Source organism: Polyodon spathula, chromosome 9 (assembly GCF_017654505.1).
Source record: "Polyodon spathula isolate WHYD16114869_AA chromosome 9, ASM1765450v1, whole genome shotgun sequence".
Taxonomy (NCBI): Eukaryota; Metazoa; Chordata; class Actinopteri; order Acipenseriformes; family Polyodontidae; genus Polyodon; species Polyodon spathula.
The window spans coordinates 28219326-28238075 of record NC_054542.1 but is presented as its reverse complement, the minus strand read 5'-3'; the positions used below and the strand labels follow the sequence as shown (position 1 = coordinate 28238075).

General features: G+C 39.3%; 1 protein-coding gene across 4 annotated transcripts in view; it reads left to right on the top strand.

The window, feature by feature from the left end:
• The window catches only part of LOC121320600 (probable ubiquitin carboxyl-terminal hydrolase FAF-X), a 79618-nt gene that overhangs the window by 42900 nt on the left and 17968 nt on the right, over positions 1-18750 (top strand). For 2 of the 4 annotated variants that reach the window (XM_041259067.1, XM_041259065.1), the window contains exons 20-37: positions 32-181; positions 1144-1264; positions 1425-1555; positions 1827-2105; positions 2850-3011; positions 3279-3416; positions 3623-3789; positions 4162-4270; positions 4623-4769; positions 4860-5006; positions 5629-5836; positions 8659-8879; positions 9125-9315; positions 9617-9790; positions 10216-10357; positions 10910-11660; positions 18255-18378; positions 18497-18722. In XM_041259067.1, the coding sequence (XP_041115001.1) occupies positions 32-181; positions 1144-1264; positions 1425-1555; positions 1827-2105; positions 2850-3011; positions 3279-3416; positions 3623-3789; positions 4162-4270; positions 4623-4769; positions 4860-5006; positions 5629-5836; positions 8659-8879; positions 9125-9315; positions 9617-9790; positions 10216-10357; positions 10910-11660; positions 18255-18378; positions 18497-18722 (3588 nt within the window). Of the gene's footprint in view, positions 1-31; positions 182-1143; positions 1265-1424; positions 1556-1826; positions 2106-2849; positions 3012-3278; positions 3417-3613; positions 3790-4161; positions 4271-4622; positions 4770-4859; positions 5007-5628; positions 5837-8658; positions 8880-9124; positions 9316-9616; positions 9791-10215; positions 10358-10909; positions 11661-18254; positions 18379-18496; positions 18723-18750 lie in introns of all 4 variants that reach the window. The other 2 variants (XM_041259066.1, XM_041259064.1) reach the window with 1 other exon arrangement.

Genomic DNA, 18750 nt, shown 5'->3' with positions numbered 1-18750 from the left:
TTACAATTGTTTTTCTTTACCTCTGTTTCAGTTAATCACAGCCAAGCTTACACAGGTCAGCTCTAACATGCCTTCAAGTCCTGATAGTTCCTCTGATTCATCAACTGGGTCTCCAGGGAACCATGGTAACCACTTTAGTGATGGGCCCAACCCAGAAGTAGAAAGCTGTCTTCCTGGAGTGGTAATTGATGTCTTTTGTTCATCTGCAACACCTAAAGCTCTAATTGTACAATTTGTGAGCTACTTGATGTGCACAGTGTAACAGTGAATTTACAGTAATTTTCACCTGTTGACTGGTGGTCTAGTCCTAGTACTTGGTGAACTGTGCATCATAAAACCACTTTCTCATCTTCGTACATTTTTAGTTGATAGTTTTATCTGAGGTCTAATGGGGTGGAAAAATATAAATTAATAATACTGTCTTCCTTTATCAGAAGTAAATTGGTTTAATCAAAAATTACATTTCTAGCACAATCTAAATCTAAGGAACCCTGTCATGGCTGAGCTCTTGCCTGTGTATTTACCTGATGTCTTTAATTTAAAAAAAAAAAAAAAAAAAAAAAAAAAAAGGTCTTTCTAAATTAATCAAGATACTTCATACATAAACTTTGTAATCATTCAAACCGAGGATAGAGGATATGTGTAAGTGTAGCTGTGTGTGTTCTAATGCAATCGGCAAGTGTTGTGTGTGTGTTTTTTTTTTTTTTTAAATGTATTTGACAAACCTTAAGGCGTGAATGCAGAAATGATAAAAGTTCATAAGTAGTTTGAGTGAGTGAGGGAGGTTGAGTCCATTAAGCACAGCCGTAAAACAATATTATTTCCCTGTAGTTTTGGGTTCTATGGATAAAATGTAGAATATTTTTTTTCTTTGTCACATCAAGGACCAAAAGCGTATTTTTCAGAACCATTTAACCATCTCCATATTTGCTGCTTAGTGTTTTTACTGTTATTACCAAGTACGGCATATTCCTTAACTAGTAACAAACATAGACTGGTTTTCTTAATATTTTGGTTAAGAATGTCAGTGTAGCTGTTCGTGTACTATGTCTTGCTTAGGGAAATCGTTTTAATTCCAGGGCAGCTGGTACCACTGAGCAATAAGCTGCTATTGTGCATTAACAAACTGTGTTTCTGTTTCAGATAATGTCTCTGCATCTGAGATACATCTCATTTCTTTGGCAAGTTGCTGATCTTGGATGCAGTTTAAACATGCCATTGCTGAGAGATGGTGCGCGTGTCCTCATGAAGCTTATGCCCCCTGGTATGTTTCCAATCTCATCTATTTATGAATGTATATAGGTATGCAAGAGTGATATAAATATATTGGCCTGTTTTAAAATGGGGGGGAGGTAATTTAGAATGTATTAATCTCTCTCTTTCTCTCTCTCTCTCTCTCTCTCTCTCTCTCTCTCTCTCTCCAGATAACACTACAGTAGAAAAGCTACGAGCTATCTGCCTAGACCATGCAAAGCTTGGTGAAACTAGCCTTAGCCCAAACCTGGACTCGCTCTTTTTTGGTCCTTCTCCTTCTCAAGTGCTGTACCTAACAGAGGTTTGTAAAGCTTAGCTTTTATAAAAAAAAAAAAAAGTTTACTTTTTTTTTGTATCATTAGTACCTGCTCTTTTGAAACATTAAATATTTACCAGCTGTTGCAGGACGCAAGCTCAAAAATGTTACATTGAAACAAAATGTTTAGAATTTTGTAACTGAACTTTAAGTTGCATATATGAAAGTGATTTAAACACAAGTTCAGAATGAAACCAGGTGTAGATCTTTCTATTGCACAAATACCCTTTTTTAAAATATAGTATTTCTTGTATAGGTAGTATATGCCTTGTTAATGCCTGCCAGTGGAACCCTTGGAGAAGATGCCAGCGACTTCCAGTACAACTTCTTAAAAAGTGGTGGTCTGCCCCTTGTTCTGAGCATGCTCACAAGAAATAACTTCCTGCCAAATGCAGACATGGAAACAAGACGGGGTGCCTATCTCAATGCTCTAAAAATAGCCAAATTGTTACTAACAGCAGTTGGCTTTGGCCATGTGAAGGCAGTGGCAGAAGCTTGTCAGCCGGTCGTAGAAGGAACAAGCCCTGCATCACCGGTATGTGTGTTTTTTGTCTTCATTTGAACTAAAAGATGTCAATTTTTAAACTTGCAAATCGGTAAAAACACTTGGCCTGGAATTAACGCATGCCAGTCATCCTACTTTTAAGGTGCTGCTGTTCGTCACAATGACGGGTCACTAAGTGTTTTACCAGTCACAACACAAAAACTTTGTAACTCGCCTGACGCCTTTCCACTCTTGAAGCAACGCACGTCACGTAGTTATAGAGGAAGAAATAGGCCTAATGAAAAGGTAAAAATAAATAAATAAATCCTTTCAATTAGGACTTATTTAATTAAGCAAAACATGAAAGGAAATTAGTTAAGTTTGTTTTAAAATGTATTTAACATTCATATTTCACTTCATTTTCAAATTCAAATATTTTACACAATAGTTCTTAGCATAATATCGGCGTGAATGAAAGCATTTTGTACTGAAAATATAGCAGGGTGCGCAACTTGCTATCCTAGATGTAAAAACATATACAAATAACAAATGAAACTGTACATGCTTTATGCTTTCATTTCAATAAACACACAAGGCTGTCAGTCACAGTCATGGGTGAAAAATAAATAAATCCTCCCCTCCAGGAGGAACAAAAGGAGGGGCCCTGGATTGATTTGGCCTATTGTTGACTTGCTCTGTTAACAACCATGCACTAAGATATATATATATATAGTGTGTAAAAAAAGTTTGACACTTACAGTTCATGCCATTCCAATTCTCAATTCTGCCTTCCAGATTAACCAGGCTACCCACGACCAGGCTATAGTGCTACAGAATGCTCTGCAAAACATTCCCAATCCATCATCGGAATGTATGTTGCGAAATGTAGCGATTCGACTTGCCCAGCAGATATCGGATGAGGTTGGAGTAGTTTCCTCTCAGCTGGGAGGGGTTCAGGTACGTGAGAGCCACGATTAGACATTTGTGTATGTGCTGCGAGTTAAAATAAACCACCAAATAAGCTTTCATGTGGTATGACCTATTGAGTATTATTTGCATGTGGAGTCGTTAGAGAAGCGCTACAGTACTGTTTCATAGTTCTAGCATTAACTGAGTAAGATAATTGACCAAGTGTAACTGTGTAAATGTTGGTACAGGACAGGTGCATGCTTTATTACAATTTCCTTGTATTGTTAATTATTTATTTTTTTTCTTACCATGTAGAATTTCTTCCATGCTTCAAAATACATCCCAGACATTTGTGTTATCAGAGCTGTGCAGAAGATAGTTTGGGCATCAGGTTGTGGCACCGTGCAGTTTGTTTTCAGTTCAAATGAAGAGATTAGCAAGGTTTATGAAAAGGTAGGATGCTGCAATTGTTGCATGTACACAATTTGAAATCTTAAAAATGACATTTTGAAGAGATGATTAAATATAGATTTCTTTTCCATGTTGCCTTACATATGTAAATGCGCCAGGTTGCAATATAAATCCTGTAAAGTGTCCATTAAAGTACGTAACACATTCTTAAAGATTTTAACTTTTGTGTTACAATGTTGCTTTTACAGACAAATGCAGGAAATGAACCAGATGCAGAAGACGAACAGGTTTGCTGTGAAGCACTGGAAGTTATGACTCTCTGCTTTGCCTTAATCCCAACTGCGTTGGATGCACTTAGTAAAGAGAAGGCATGGCAGACCTTCATAATTGACTTGCTTTTGCACTGTCAGAGCAAGTAAGTAATCAAGCTTACATTTGTACATATCTTGAAACCCACTTACCTAGTTAATAAACTTTATAGATTCTTTGGCATATTATATAGAGAGAGAGAATAAATCTGGGGATTTAAAGAGACGCCTGTCTGTCTACATGTAGATTACACGTAACATAACTAGAGTGTCGCACATTAATATGAGATGAATAAAGGGCATTCTTTTAGCACAAGTTATAGAAATCTGCCAATTTTTATGTCACATTTTTTTCACGTTTATGATGATGTCATATTGAGGGATAAGGGCTGTTTAGTGTACCTAATGGGAGCTTGAATAGAACAATACATTTGATATGCTTCTTCTGTGATAGTCACATGGTTTTCAAATCTTTGTAGGTCTGTTCGTCAGATGGCGCAGGAACAGTTTTTTCTGATGGCAACGAGGTGTTGCATGGGGCACCGGCCCCTGCTATTCTTCATAACTCTGCTTTTCACAGTTTTAGGGGTAAGTCTGCAGTATATATGTACATAACTGTTTATGTACAATATGCATTGTGTCCTGCCCCTCTTCCGGATAGGTTTGATTACTATGTTAAATCCAGACAAATTTGAATAAATATTGAATCCTGAAATTGGTCTAGATGGTATTGAAAGGTTGACACAAGTAATTTAGTAAACTTAAAACACATCTGCTAACAATTTTTACTGTGTCAAAAAAAGCATTTTTTAGGATTGTTTTGTTCATGATTGATTTAGCTTTTGTTTTATAATTTGTGAAGTAAACAAATAAAATAACACTGGTTTCAAGGTATTTTTATGTTTACTTGCTAATAACATTTCCAATGTTTCATTTCCAGAGCACTGCAAAGGAAAGAGCTAAGCACGCTGGAGATTACTTTACATTGTTGAGGCACTTGCTAAACTACGCGTACAACAGCAACATCAATCTGCCAAATGCTGAGGTTCTTCTCAACAATGAAATTGATTGGTTAAAAAGGATTAGGGTATGTTTATATTTGTCTTTTCTGAAAGTGATGTATTTTTTTCCCCCAATATCCAAAGACTAAAAAACACAGTTTCTTTATCTCTTGCAGGATGAAGTAAAAAGAACTGATGAGACCGGGGTAGAAGAAACTATTCTGGAGGGCCATATAGGTGTCACAAAGGAATTGCTAGCATTCCAAACCCCAGAAAAGAAGTACTATATTGGCTGTGAAAAAGGTGGTGCCAACCTCATTAAGGTGCGTGGTTTTTATAATGTCCCCAAACATGATACCATATACATTTTCTTGTTTTGGTTTATCTTTGTTGAAATGTATTTGGGCTTAAATATACATTAAATTATGCAATATGTTCAAAACTCAGCAGCAAGAGTTTTGACTAGGTCTTGATCTGTTGATCGTATTACCCCTGTATTGGAATCGTTACATTAGCTTCTTGTTCAGTTTTGCCTTCCTATGCTCCTAGGTTGCGGAACGCCCTTGTGTAAATTAGGGACTCTGAATCCTTGGGTGCTTTGAAATCTAGCCTTAAAACTTTATTTGTTAAACTGGCTTTTTTGTTAGATTTTAAGTTTAATATTTTTCTTATGTATAGCGCTTTGTGATTTGTCATGAAAGGTGCTTTATAAAATAAATTATTATTATTATTATTAACAAGCTGACCAGTTGGCTTGTCAGTTATTTGCAAAGCAGAAGAGACAAAAACGTGATCCGGTATGAGCAGGAGTTAAAAGATCTACTTCTGCCATAGCATATTATAACTGTTATGCTAACCGTAATCATTTTAAGTTGTTGATTTTGCCAGAAAACAAGCTGCCCAAATTAGTAAGGTAATGTTTATTTATTTGTATTCCCACACTAGGAGTTGATCGATGACTTCATATTCCCAGCCTCCAACGTGTACCTGCAGTACATGAAGAGTGGAGAATTTCCAGCCGAGCAGGCCATTCCAGTCTGCAGTACTCCTGCTACAATCAATGCCGGTTTTGAGCTACTGTTTGCACTAGCAGTGGGCTGTGTCCGAAACCTCAAGCAGATTGTGGACACGTTAACTGACATGTACTATTTAGGTGTGTTGTTTCTCTTTTTTGCCACTTAACAAAAAGGCATTGTTACTAGTAACGTTCCAGATATGCTATGTACTGGTTGTTTTATGCATTGAAAAAATATGAATTGCGCATGATATTTAAATGTAATGAGGAAAGACTACACACAGTGATTTTGCTGCACAGCTTGAGGTTGCATGTTCTCTTTCAAGTATGAAATGTAAACATTACTGCATGGATGTTTACCTCCTAAAGACCCAGAAACCTGAATATTCTATACCAAAGCCACTCAGCCGAGCCTGTGACGCAGTCATGCCCGCCACCAAGGGTATAGGACTGTGTGCACAGATCTCTGCGCCATTTTTCATTTCAAGATGGGTGGGCTACCGATCCCGGAAGACAGATCAGCCCTACTTCTTATCCACTCTGAGTATGCTAGGTGTCTGGCCAGTAGGGTTCGCTGTTGCACGATGAGGAGAATAAGTGCTTGGACTCCAGGCCCATGCTGTCCACTGTCGGACGGCAGAATACTGAGAATAGCTGCCTGTTTCTATTTCATCTCTGAGTGCTCATGGTAGTGACGTTCCAGAAACTTCTGGACTTGATGGCAGCAGCTTCTCAGACCCTACCTCTGGGTCTTCTGCGCATGCGCCCTCTGCAGGCCTGGTTCAACAGCAGTGTTTTTCAGCCAGCGTTGAACCGCAGCTGCCTACTGATAGTGTCTCATCACCAGAATTTAGGTCGTTGCCACGGATGTATCCAGCCTTGACTGGGGCTCTGTGGAATGGTAGGGGGTGTGGACCCCCCTTGGCAGTGTCTACACGTATATGTTTTGACGCTGCAGGCAGTTTTCCTGGTCTTAAAGCATTTTTTGTAGGTGGTTTGAGGGAGACGTGTGTTTGTCTGTACAGACAAAACAATAGTGGTGGCTTATATCAACGTCCAGGGTGGCCTCAGGTTGCCCTGTCTCCATCGCGTAGCCCGCAAGCTGGGCACACGAACCTCCTCTCACTACGGATAGTACATCTGCCCGGAGTGACAAACTGGGGCTGGACCTCCTCTCAAGGAGAGTTCCCAGCACCTCAGAATGGAAGCTTCACCCCAAGGTGGTGAGCCTCATTTAGGAGAGGTTTGATCTCTATGCCTCCCAGGAATTGACCCACTGGCCCCTGTGGTTCTCCATAATAGGAGGCGGGGACCTGCTGGCAGTTGATGTCTTGGCACACTAGTGCCCTGCGCCCACTGTATCTAGCCCTTTACTGGCCCAGGAGACTGGTTTTCAACCCTGATACAGGTCCTGAGTGGCCTGCCGTGTAGAATGCCCAAGTGCCACAACCTGCTCAGTCAGGCGCTGGGGATCTTATGGCATCCCGACCCATGGAGCCTGCAGCAGCAGGAGTTGAATCCACTCACTTACAATCTGTGTTTGACTGGTGAATAAGCGCCTGGATTCTTGATATTCAGGATTTCTTGGTGGCGTATTAGCCCGCCTCAGCCTAACCTGCGAATTTACTGTCGGCTGAATTTTTGGAAGGTAAATTTTATAGAATAAAATATTCTGTATTTTGGAGAGAGTTGGGATTCTTTACATTGTTATAGCAAGACGATCAATAAGGAGTACAATGTTATCATTTCTTTGTATTAATGCAGTATCATCTACAGTTTAAGTATTTTTGGATCACAAGAGACCGAGAAAAGATGATTTACAGAAAACAAACAAAAAAAAGTGTATTATAGAATTGTAGCGGCGGTAAGAATCCAAGCGTACAACTTTATATCTTTCAAAACGGGATAGCTCTTTTTATTTAGCAAATAGTGAACAGCAATACTTATCAGCGCACAGGCTGATCTTAGCTGACAGTCAGGGCGCCCCGAGAAAAAGCCCTCCACTGCTCTGTGGCTGCCAATGAGATTTCAGCAGCACACTCCCCCTCCCACTCGCAGCAGCAGTGACATTGCCAAGCAGGTGACAAACTAAATATCTCATCTAGCCTCTTTTCAGAGGCTCCAGCCTACAAAACTGATCATAATTCATGTGCTGAATGTATGGCATTGTCTTTTTTGAGACAACCTTTTTAGTGGTCTGTTGACCTTAACCTTAATAATATTCTATCTACCATGGTCTATTCCAGACCTCCACAGTGAACAACTATGGCCAAAGGTTTTGCATCACCTAGAATTTTAGGATTGAGACATTATTTTAAAACAAAAATCAACAAAATTAATAAATCTATGAATATAATTTAGGTCTTTTATTTAACATCAACAGATCAAAGAAACTATGAAATTATATTGCAAGAGACTACCGAAAGCCATAATAGTATTTCATGTTAGATTTTCGAAATGTCAGATTTTTCAGTTTCTGTTTAAGTATATGGGAAAACTACCAAGCGGTTGTAACTCAATATGTTAACGTAACATTATTCAGCAGGTTTCATTTGACTTAATTCTGTACGGTGTTGTAGTCTACAGCTATGGCCAAACGTTTTGCAAATCCATGCAGCATTAATTTCCATGTATGCCTCTGTAACAGCTGTCCTTTGAGTGGTAGACTGCTGTTCTGGATTCTGCCCCTTGTTGTGAGATGATGAGGTTAAAAGTTCTAAAACCACATGTGCAGACCAGCCCGTTTCTTGTGTGGTGGTTGAAACGCTCTCTTTCGGTGTGCGTGGTCACCGGTTCGCTTCCAACTGTCTTGGTACACATCTTAGATTATACTGTTTTCAGCAGTATTATTAGCATTGGGGCTTTGAAGGCTTAATATCTCTTCTTCTCCTCCTCCTCCTCCTCCTCCTCCTCCTCTGTTGTTTCATGCCTAATAGTAATTTTCCCTTTATCTTAAATAGGTTGTGAAGCACTTGCAGAATGGGAATACCTGCCACCTGTTGGGCCTCGGCCTCCCAAAGGGTTTGTGGGCTTGAAGAATGCTGGAGCCACATGCTACATGAATTCGGTCATTCAGCAGCTGTACATGATTCCACCTATTAGAAATGGCATTCTGGCTATTGAAGGCACAGGCAGTGATGTGGATGATGACATGTCTGGTGATGAAAAGCAGGACAATGAAGTACTTATATCTCTTTCAGTTTTCAAATGCATGTCAATATATAACTGCAGTTTTGTTTTTTTTCTTGAATATTTTGCCCAATGAAGATTCTCATCCTTGCTCATGACCTAGTGATTGATACATTAGCTGTTTCCAAGCATGCGTGCCATGTTGGCATAGCTTGGATCTGAGGGCACGATGCATTTATTTATTTACAAACTGTCGTCAATAAATGTTTTAACCATAATGTAATATTTTCTTTGCAGACCAATGTTGATCCTCGGGAGGAGGTTTTTAGTTACCATCATCAGTATGAAGATAAACCTTCAATGAATAAAACCGAAGATCGAAAGGAGTACAATATCGGGGTTCTGCGGCACCTGCAGGTTATTTTTGGGCACTTGGCCGCCTCTAGGTTGCAGTACTATGTACCCAGGGGGTTCTGGAAGCAGTTTAGGTAAATCTGTTTTCCCAATAATAAATGTAGCCATGTCAAAACCTTAGCTGAAGCATTGTATCTCATTTTCAATTGGCTCTTTGTTAAACTTTGGTTTAAGGGATTGATGTTTCTGCCTATTATGATTCAAATATGAGTTGTTTAGAATTGCACATCCTGCATACCATTACGTTCTTAAAAATAAATAAATAAATCAATTGAGTGGACGTTATAAAATGTAGCATTTATGGTTTTAGTCAACAGTAGTACTTGATGGTAAAAGTTAATTTGTATGTGTTTTTTTTTGTTTTTTTTTATACAGGTTGTGGGGCGAACCAGTTAATCTGAGGGAGCAGCATGATGCATTGGAATTCTTTAACTCTTTGGTGGACAGTTTAGATGAAGCTTTGAAAGCTCTTGGCCATCCAGCTATGTTAAGCAAAGTTCTTGGGGGTTCGTTCGCTGATCAGAAGATATGTCAGGGTTGTCCTCACAGGTATGTTGAACACTTTACATGTTGCATGCAACAATCAACAGAACAAAGGTTAAACAGAGTTGAAATCCTGTTTTAAAAAAAGTCATATCCTGCATGTTTTGATAAAATAAGTCTTATGTGGGATGTGCTGCTATTACACTTGAAGATGTTCTTACTGTATAGTAGGGTCATTTCCAAAACTGAAATTAAAGGTCTTGCATTTCATAATATGAGATCCTAATTAAGTTTTCAAATGGGAGTTATACAGCTTTTATGCTTAGTTCATATGTTGTATTTTCTGTTATGTTGCCTTTATTTGTATTATTTAAATAGTTTTCATTTTTGGGGTTGTCAGAAAATTCTTGCTCTTGTTTAAGACAAAAAATAATTAGATAGTGTGTGTATTCTCTTAAAGTTCTTTGTTCAAAATGATACATTTCTTGTAGGTATGAATGTGAGGAGTCATTTACAACATTGAATGTAGATATTAGAAACCATCAAAACCTCCTGGACTCAATGGAGCAGTATGTCAAAGGAGACTTACTGGAGGGTGCCAATGCCTATCACTGTGAAAAGTGCAACAAAAAGGTAAATAACCTTTACAGTTTCTTGTATGCATTAAAAGGGAATAACATTTGGTACAAAAAGGTTGGTTTTATTTGAGTGAAATGTCCATTTAGTCTGTCTGAGCCACAGTGTTCAATATTGAAGATTTCTTAAATACTGGAATCCTCTGCCTGCTATATGTAAGTTTTTTGCAGTCTTCATTTACAGCTCTATCAATTGGAGTAAAGGGTAAACTACATTTTTGTGGGGTACTCAAGTGCTCCATCTTCCCTTTTTTTGGGTTATTGAGCCCATGTACCCATCTTTTTACATACAAATATAATAAAGTAACCTTTTAATCTCATATAAAGCATGAACCTCTAATAACCAGTGATTTATAATACATATGTGTAAAATGTGGAACTGGTGGTATTATCAGTATTTGCAAATGGAAAAAAGTTTTGGTGATCTTTGGCCAATCCCTTGAAATTAAAAGTAAGTTTTATTTACCCCATGCATACTGGTGTCTTTTCTAAGAATAGCTTTTTTTAAAAATATTTTATTATAATACTGTAACCATGTTCTGTCTTGCAGGTGGACACAGTGAAACGTTTGCTCATTAAGAAGTTGCCTCCGGTTCTTGCTATCCAGCTAAAGCGTTTTGACTATGACTGGGAAAGGGAATGTGCAATCAAATTCAATGATTACTTTGAATTTCCACGAGAGCTGGACATGGAGCCTTACACTGTGGCAGGTGTGGCTAAGCTGGAGGGGGATGATGTGAATCCTGAAAACCAGGTCATTCAGAATGAACCCACAGAGAATGAGCAGCCGGGGAGCACTAAATACAGGCTGGTTGGCGTTCTTGTGCACAGCGGTCAGGCCAGTGGTGGACACTACTACTCCTACATCATTCAGAGAAATGGTGGAGACGGGGAGAAAAACAGGTGGTATAAGTTTGATGATGGGGACGTGACAGAATGCAAAATGGACGACGACGAAGAGATGAAAAACCAGTGCTTCGGAGGCGAGTACATGGGGGAGGTTTTCGATCACATGATGAAGCGCATGTCTTACAGGCGCCAGAAAAGGTGGTGGAATGCCTACATACTTTTTTATGAACGTATGGACACATTGGAGAAAGACAGTGAACTTGTCAAGTACATTTCTGAGCTGGCAATTACCACAAAACCGCACCAGATAAAGATGCCTGCTGTCATTGAGCAAAGTGTACGGAAGCAGAATGTGCAGTTCATGCACAACCGTATGCAGTACAGCCTGGAATATTTCCAGTTTATAAAGAAACTTCTGACCTGTAACAGTGTCTATCTAAACCCACCTCCAGGTATGTACCCAAACAGTTAACTTGAAATGCTTTTTTGTAACAATACTTCCTTTAATATTTAAATGTATAGGCATTATTGCATCATATTTTATTAACATTGAATTTATCAAACACATTTATGTATTTTCTTTTATTATATTTAAAAACTTTGAACCAGTTTGGAAGTGACTGGGGGGGGGGGGGGGGGGGGGGGGATGGGGGGATTAAGGGCTATGTTCAGGGAATAAAATTGAAAGATGTGAGGTAGTAGATGGTGGTTTTCAATGCAGTGATTGACAGTATTTTCATCTTGATTTTAGTTATATAAAGAAAGTAGGCACACATGCACATAAATGTTGTAATGGTGGTTTTAAAATTACAGAAAGACTGCTCGATGATAACTAACTAATTAATATTTTCTGTCTTCTATTGAAAAATAATAAAAAATGGGCTTAAATACATATATTAGATTGGTTTACTGGTCTGCTGTTCAAGTACGAAATGTAACCGTTACCGAATGTGTCTTTACCTCCGAAAGTGCCAAATCTTGAAAATTATATACCAAAGATGCTCTTTTGAGCCTGTGGCCACATCCGAGGGGCCCCCAACTGCGTTCACAGATCTCTGCGCCATTTTTCCTTTCAAGACTGACCTGATCAGAGAGCCTTGTTCAGATAAGTACTTGCTTCTGTGCTTCTATCTATATATATATATATATATATATATATATATATATATATATATATATATATATATATATATATATATATATATATATATATATTCACATTTTATTGTGTTTTTACACAACTTTAAATGTGATTTATTATATTAATTCTTTTCACTAATTATGCGTATTGTGTGCACTACAGCCTGGTGCTTATTACTGACTTTGTATTTTTCCCCTAGGCTGTATAGCAGTCGGCACCCTAGTCTCGTATTCGATTATCGTATAGGCATTTATCAATGATAATCGATGCATTGACGTTTTATATTTCAAATAATGAACAAACAATAGTTTGGTTTTTTTTTTTAAACAGAATATAACTAAAAACACTGTTGTGCATAATAGTTAAACAAAAAGGCACAACTTGCATTCAAATTAAAACACTTATTAAAAAAGACATACAAAAGACTTGAGTTTAACAACTGCAAAGAATATGCGTGCATCCGCATCAGATGTCCCTTTAACACTAGAACTGCCGCAGTTATACCTAAAACCGCCGGAGGCAGTCATCATGACAGTTCCATTTTAAGCAACATCAATATTAAAATGAAAGACAAACTATAGTATACAGCTCAAAAGTTTTGTTCAATCACGTCATATCAAACATCTGCACAGCCAAAACGCTGTATTTAAATGAACAATTTTCTAACTAACTAAATATCAAGATCATCTTTAACGGTGCTTCGGCAGAAACATTTCAGTCGGAAAACTGCAAAAGCAGCAGGCTGCTGCAGCTCAACCTTGGATCAGTGCTACACAGTGACATGCAGAGAAAACATACGTTACTTTCATTTTAAATTTAAAAATTCATTCATTTTACAATTTTGTATGTACATAATTTTGAGTTGTATCTGATAGTTTGTCTTTCATTTTTATACTGATGTTTAAAATGTAACCGTCATGATGACTGCCTGCAGCGATTTTAGGTAGAAGTATAACCGCGGCGGTTCTAGTGTTAACGTTGTAATAGTAATAGAAAATTGAATTTTAACAGAAGTAATTTCGGTCTGAACTATCGTTGTTCATTACTGTTAACGGTTTATATCCAAAAGCAAAGCAAAACATTTGAATTAATCTCACAGTCTAATTTAACTATCATACTAAGTTCAGCTTCTGTTTATATAATATTGCCACATAATCCAAACACAACATGCTTTGAAACAAAAGCTAAATCGGTAGAGGTAGTAGATTAAAAATAAACAAATTACCTTAATTGAGGCCTAAAGTGTGTATCCTAGCAAAGCGCTAATCTACTGTACTAGCACTAAAAGAATCGCACACACACACTCAAGGTTTTAATGCAAGCCGGCAACAGGAGACTTCAAACTGGGTTCTGATTTGATGCATCGATTCACCAATATGTAATCTTTTTTTTTTTTTTTTTTTTTTTTTTTCTTCTAACAGATACTACATGCAGGCCTGTCGCTTCGGTTGTGGTTGCTTGTAATCAGCCACAGAATCTTGATGCCGTTTTGGTAACTGCTTTTACAGGTGGGCATCCCTGTACGTTGCCACTCGCAATGACTGTGAACCGGCACTGAAGTCACTGACCCAACCCGATACTGTCCCAGTATTAGTACTGTCCCAGTACGGCCTGAAGCCAATGAACTGGTATCGACCCGGTGCCGTCCTTGTATCATCCCGGTACTAAAGTCCCCAAACCGGTAATGAACTGACCCGGTACCATCCCTTTTCAAAGCTATTTTGGCCCCATTGATGCACAAAGACTTCAGAGTACTCCATTATTTGGACGACGACTGGCTAATTTTTGCCCAGTCTCCAGCACAGGCAAAGGTCCACAGTCCTGGCCACCTTCAACAGTAGGAACTTGCGGTGACTCATGCGAAGAGCCAGCTCATGCCTTCCCAGACAGCCTCCTATCTAAGAGTGTGCTTGGGCTGTGGGCCGTGTTGGCGACTCTGTCGGATGGCAGAATCACAGAATAGCCGCCTGTTTGGAATTTTTTCAGCTCTACAGGGTGTTCACGATAGTAATGTTCCAGAAATGCCTGGGCTTGATGGCAGCAGCTTCACAGACCCCTCCATTGGGTCTCTTGCTCATGCGCCCTCTGCAGGAGTTTCGAAGGAGACATGTGCGTGTCCATTAAAGACAACGCAATAGTGGTGGCTTACATCAACCACCAGGGCGGCCTCAGATTGTCATTAGTGTTTCCATTGTGTGGCCCTTAAGCTTTTGCTTTGAGCGTACGAGAACCTTCTCACAGCCGGCAGTTAATCTGCCCGGGGTGACAAACTGAGCAGTGAACCTCCTCTCAAGGGCTCAGAGTAGAGGCTTCACCCCATGGTAATAATAGGAGACGGGGACCTACTGGCAATAGATAGCTTGCCACACCAGTGGCTGAGGCAACTGTTATATGCCTACCCACTGCTCACCCTGCTCCCGCTGTGTCTAGAGAAGATCAGGCAGGACCAGGCCAAGGTGCTTCTAGTAGCCCCATATTAACCCAGGATAATTTTGGTTTTCAACCTTGATGCAGCTCGTGAGCGGCCAGCCCGTGGAAACTGCCTAACCTCAGTCAGGCATTCTGACCCCTTGAGCCTGCAGCTCTGCATCTGGCCCCTGAACGGCTGCATTTGAGCCGTCTGGGGCTTTCTAATGGGGTCATTGACACACAGCAGAGTGCCAGAGCAGCGTCCATGCGTTCCCAGTACGGGTATAAGTGGGGCGTCTTCGACGTGGTGTCTGCCTTGTGAGGTGGACCTCACGACCTGTCCCATGGCAGTTTTACAGCAATTTTTGCAAGACCTTTTTGACGAGGGGAAATGCCCATCAAGGTTAAAGATCTATCTGGCAGCTGTTTCAGGTTGCCGTGTCAAAATTGACTATCCCCAGGAGCTCACCTCCTGGTGGGCAATTTTTGAAAGGGGCTAGACGGCTTTGTCCATCTATGAAGGACATTGTTCCTCGCCAGAGGCTAAATATGGTGTTTAGTGCACCAATGAAGTCTCCATTTGAGCCCCTTCATTCAGCTGAGTTGAAATTTGTATCATTCAAAGCGGCTTTCTTGCTCGCTGTCACCCCCGCAAAGCAGGTGAGCGAGGTGCAGGCATTCTTCGTAGTGAAAGCCTGCTTAATATTTACAGAGGCCTGGACAAAGGTCACGCTCCATACCAATCCGGCCTTTTTGCCGAAGACTATCTTACCATTCCATGTCTCTAGAATTGGAGACTTTCCATCCACCTCCTTTCCAGTCTGACAGCTCCATATGCTCTGCCCAGTTTGGGCCCTTGTACTGTGTTGACAAGACAAAGAGTTGGAGGCAGTCTGAACTATTTGTTGTCTGCTGTGGTGCTAGGTCCCATCGTCAAGCCCTGTCCAACCAGTGGCGTTCCAAGTGGATAGCAGTCAGGTCTGCCTATGAGCTGGCCAACTTGCCCTCTCTAGAAAATCACACTGCCCATTTGACCAAGGGCATGACAACTTCATGGGCTTTATTCCAGGGTGCATCTGTCAAGGACATATGCAATGCGGCATTGTGGGCTACTCCCCATACCTTTTCACACTAGCTAATTACTTGGGTTCCGAATGGTAACGCACATGTCAGCCTTTGGCTTAGCCTTGTAGCATTCCAGTTGTTCGGCAGTCTTACCCTTGCGACGGCTGGGGCAGACTGACCCATTCGGTAATAAAAATGTAACCTTCAAGGTCGCTGAGTCCATGATTGCAGCAGGCTTGAAGGAAAACTGACGCTGAGATCTGTGAGCGCAGTCCTTTTGTTCACTCGGGGGGGCTACGACTTCATCACAGGCTCAAAGAGCAGCTTTGTTGTACAATTTTCTGGATTTGGGTCTTTTTTTAGTAGGTAAATACCCATTTGGTAATGGTTATATTTCTATTTCAGGAAACCAGGGTTATGATGATAACCTAATGTTATCTTTCCTATACCTGGTTACCTCATTGATGTTTGATAGAGTACAAAGTAAAGGCTATTAAGATATACTTTATTTTTTTCAATTTTAGAGAACCATATATTTTTAGTTTGACGTCGTCTTTTAACACTAGAATCACCGGGTTTATGCTACTACCTAGAACCGCCTGCAGCAGTCATTTTGACAGGTACATTTTAAACAGCTTCGATCTGAAAATGAAAGACAAACTTTGATACAACTCAAAAAGATGTATTCATGAACATCATATCTAACATTTGTATAGCAGAAACACCATATTTAAATGAAAAAAAAAACATAAGGCTTTTTTCCTCACATTATCGCATATAACGCATTACTTCAAAAAATGAAAAACTATAATAAAATAAACATTTGAAAAGATTGTGTAAGCAGCTGTAAACTGGTATATGTACATACAAAATAGTAAAAACGAAGTAATTATAAAAAATAACAAAGAAAATTACTCCATTCCCATTGTGTAACGTGAATGCACATTCAGTGAAACATACTTCAGACCAGTCCACACAGATGTAACGCTTATCAGCTTGTCGTGTGCATTTACCACATACTGCTCTTTCACACACATATATCGGGGAAAAAAAAAAAAAACTCTGTGGCTAGCATCAAGATGAAATCACTTCTACTGAAAGTTTCCCTGGTGCATTCCTTGTACAAAACGAAGGAACTGATGGCTGCCATGCCCAGTACATTGTAAAATACAGCAACTGGACACTGGTGATTGCTTTCACGGAGTACTAACTTTTGCGCAGATTATAGAAACTCTCTTCTTTCTTTGTTTACTGCTCCAATCAGGCTTTTTTATTTTTTATTTCAGTTGTTTTGCTAATTACATTGAAATAAAAAAAACTGTCATTGGTAACATTCGTACTTTTTCCTAAATATGGTTACATCAGCCTAAGCACCACATTGGCACCCAGTCTCTGACCAGCTGGGGAAGTTTCATCTTTGCACAGGTACGGGTAGGATCAGCTGCCAGCCAAAACTTGATCCCAAATTTGACAGGTTTGTTTGAGATATATTGTGTCCAGCAACAGCTGCTTGTCCGTGTAATGTTTTATGTTTAGCTTGAAGCAAGCAATGCCGTTTTCAGTGAAGTCATTCCAAATTTCTGATGCCAAGGCAAATATATCTGTAGTTGCTCTCAAATCAAAAGCAAAAATCTCAATATTTCTCTAAATTCTTAATAGTAATCTTATGACGGCTTTTGGCAGTTCTAGGTAAAAGTGCTTAACTTATTTTTACGATTCTGACTTTCTGACTGCATCAGGGTATTTAATACATGTATTTAGGAAAAGTCAAGAACAGACTTTATCTTTATCAGATCTTTAACACACACAGAGTAATTAAAGTGAAAACCGTCAAAATGACTGAATTGGCGGTTCTAGGGGTAAAGGTGATCATGTCACACAGGTAAAATGTTATGAACGTTACATATTTTTAGTTAAGTGGTGATCTGAAAGCTATGCATTTTTAGAAGCTCATGTTGATTTATACACAGTGCTGCTATTTCTGTGCCTCCTTATAACAATAATGCAAGTGCTAGTGGAAGTGCATTATGTGTCCACTGGGAACCATGACCATTCCACCTTTTTATAACCGATTCTATGGTATAAAGGGCTACCTTATAAAAGGGGGAGCACTGTACTGATAGGAGAACCAGTATTTTATTGGAATACTTTTTTTTTTTTTTTTTTAATATATCAACGGTGATCATTTTGGAAATTATACACCAATAATAATGCAAGAGCTAAGGTGCCATAAAACTACTAATGTTATCGTTTTGAATATCTCATACTGGAGTTTAACATGCTTTTTTTTTAAATTCCCTTCAATCACAGTGTACTACAGGAACCAGATAACTAGCTGCTTATTTTGTCTTACATTTTTCATTGATGCATCGTTAATTTGTAAATCTATGCAGTAATTTTTTTTTCATGTTTTTTTTCTGATTTTATTTAGGACAAGATCATCTTTTGCCTGAAGCAGAAGAAATAGCTATGATTAGTATTCAGCTTGCTGCTAGATTTCTGTTTAGCACAGGATTTCACACCAAGAAATTGGTCCGTGGCCCTGCCAGTGATTGGTAGGATTTTACATTTTGGTGTTACTAGTTAGTTTCAAATTTGCACATGTTTTGTGCTTCTGATGTTGAGTGACTGAGTTATTAATCTCTTCTTCTCTTCCCTCCTTGTATATTTCAGGTATGATGCATTGTGCATCCTGCTCCGTCACAGCAAGAATGTACGCTACTGGTTTGCTCATAATGTCCTCTTTGCTTACCAAAACCGCTTCTCAGAGTACCTTCTTGAGTGCCCCAGTGCAGAAGTGAGGGGTGCATTTGCTAAGCTCATAGTATTTATTGCACATTTCTCTTTGCAAGATGGACCATGCCCTTCACCATTTGCCTCACCAGGACCCTCCAGCCAGGTTAGGAGAAAATCAGCAAAGAGCAGCA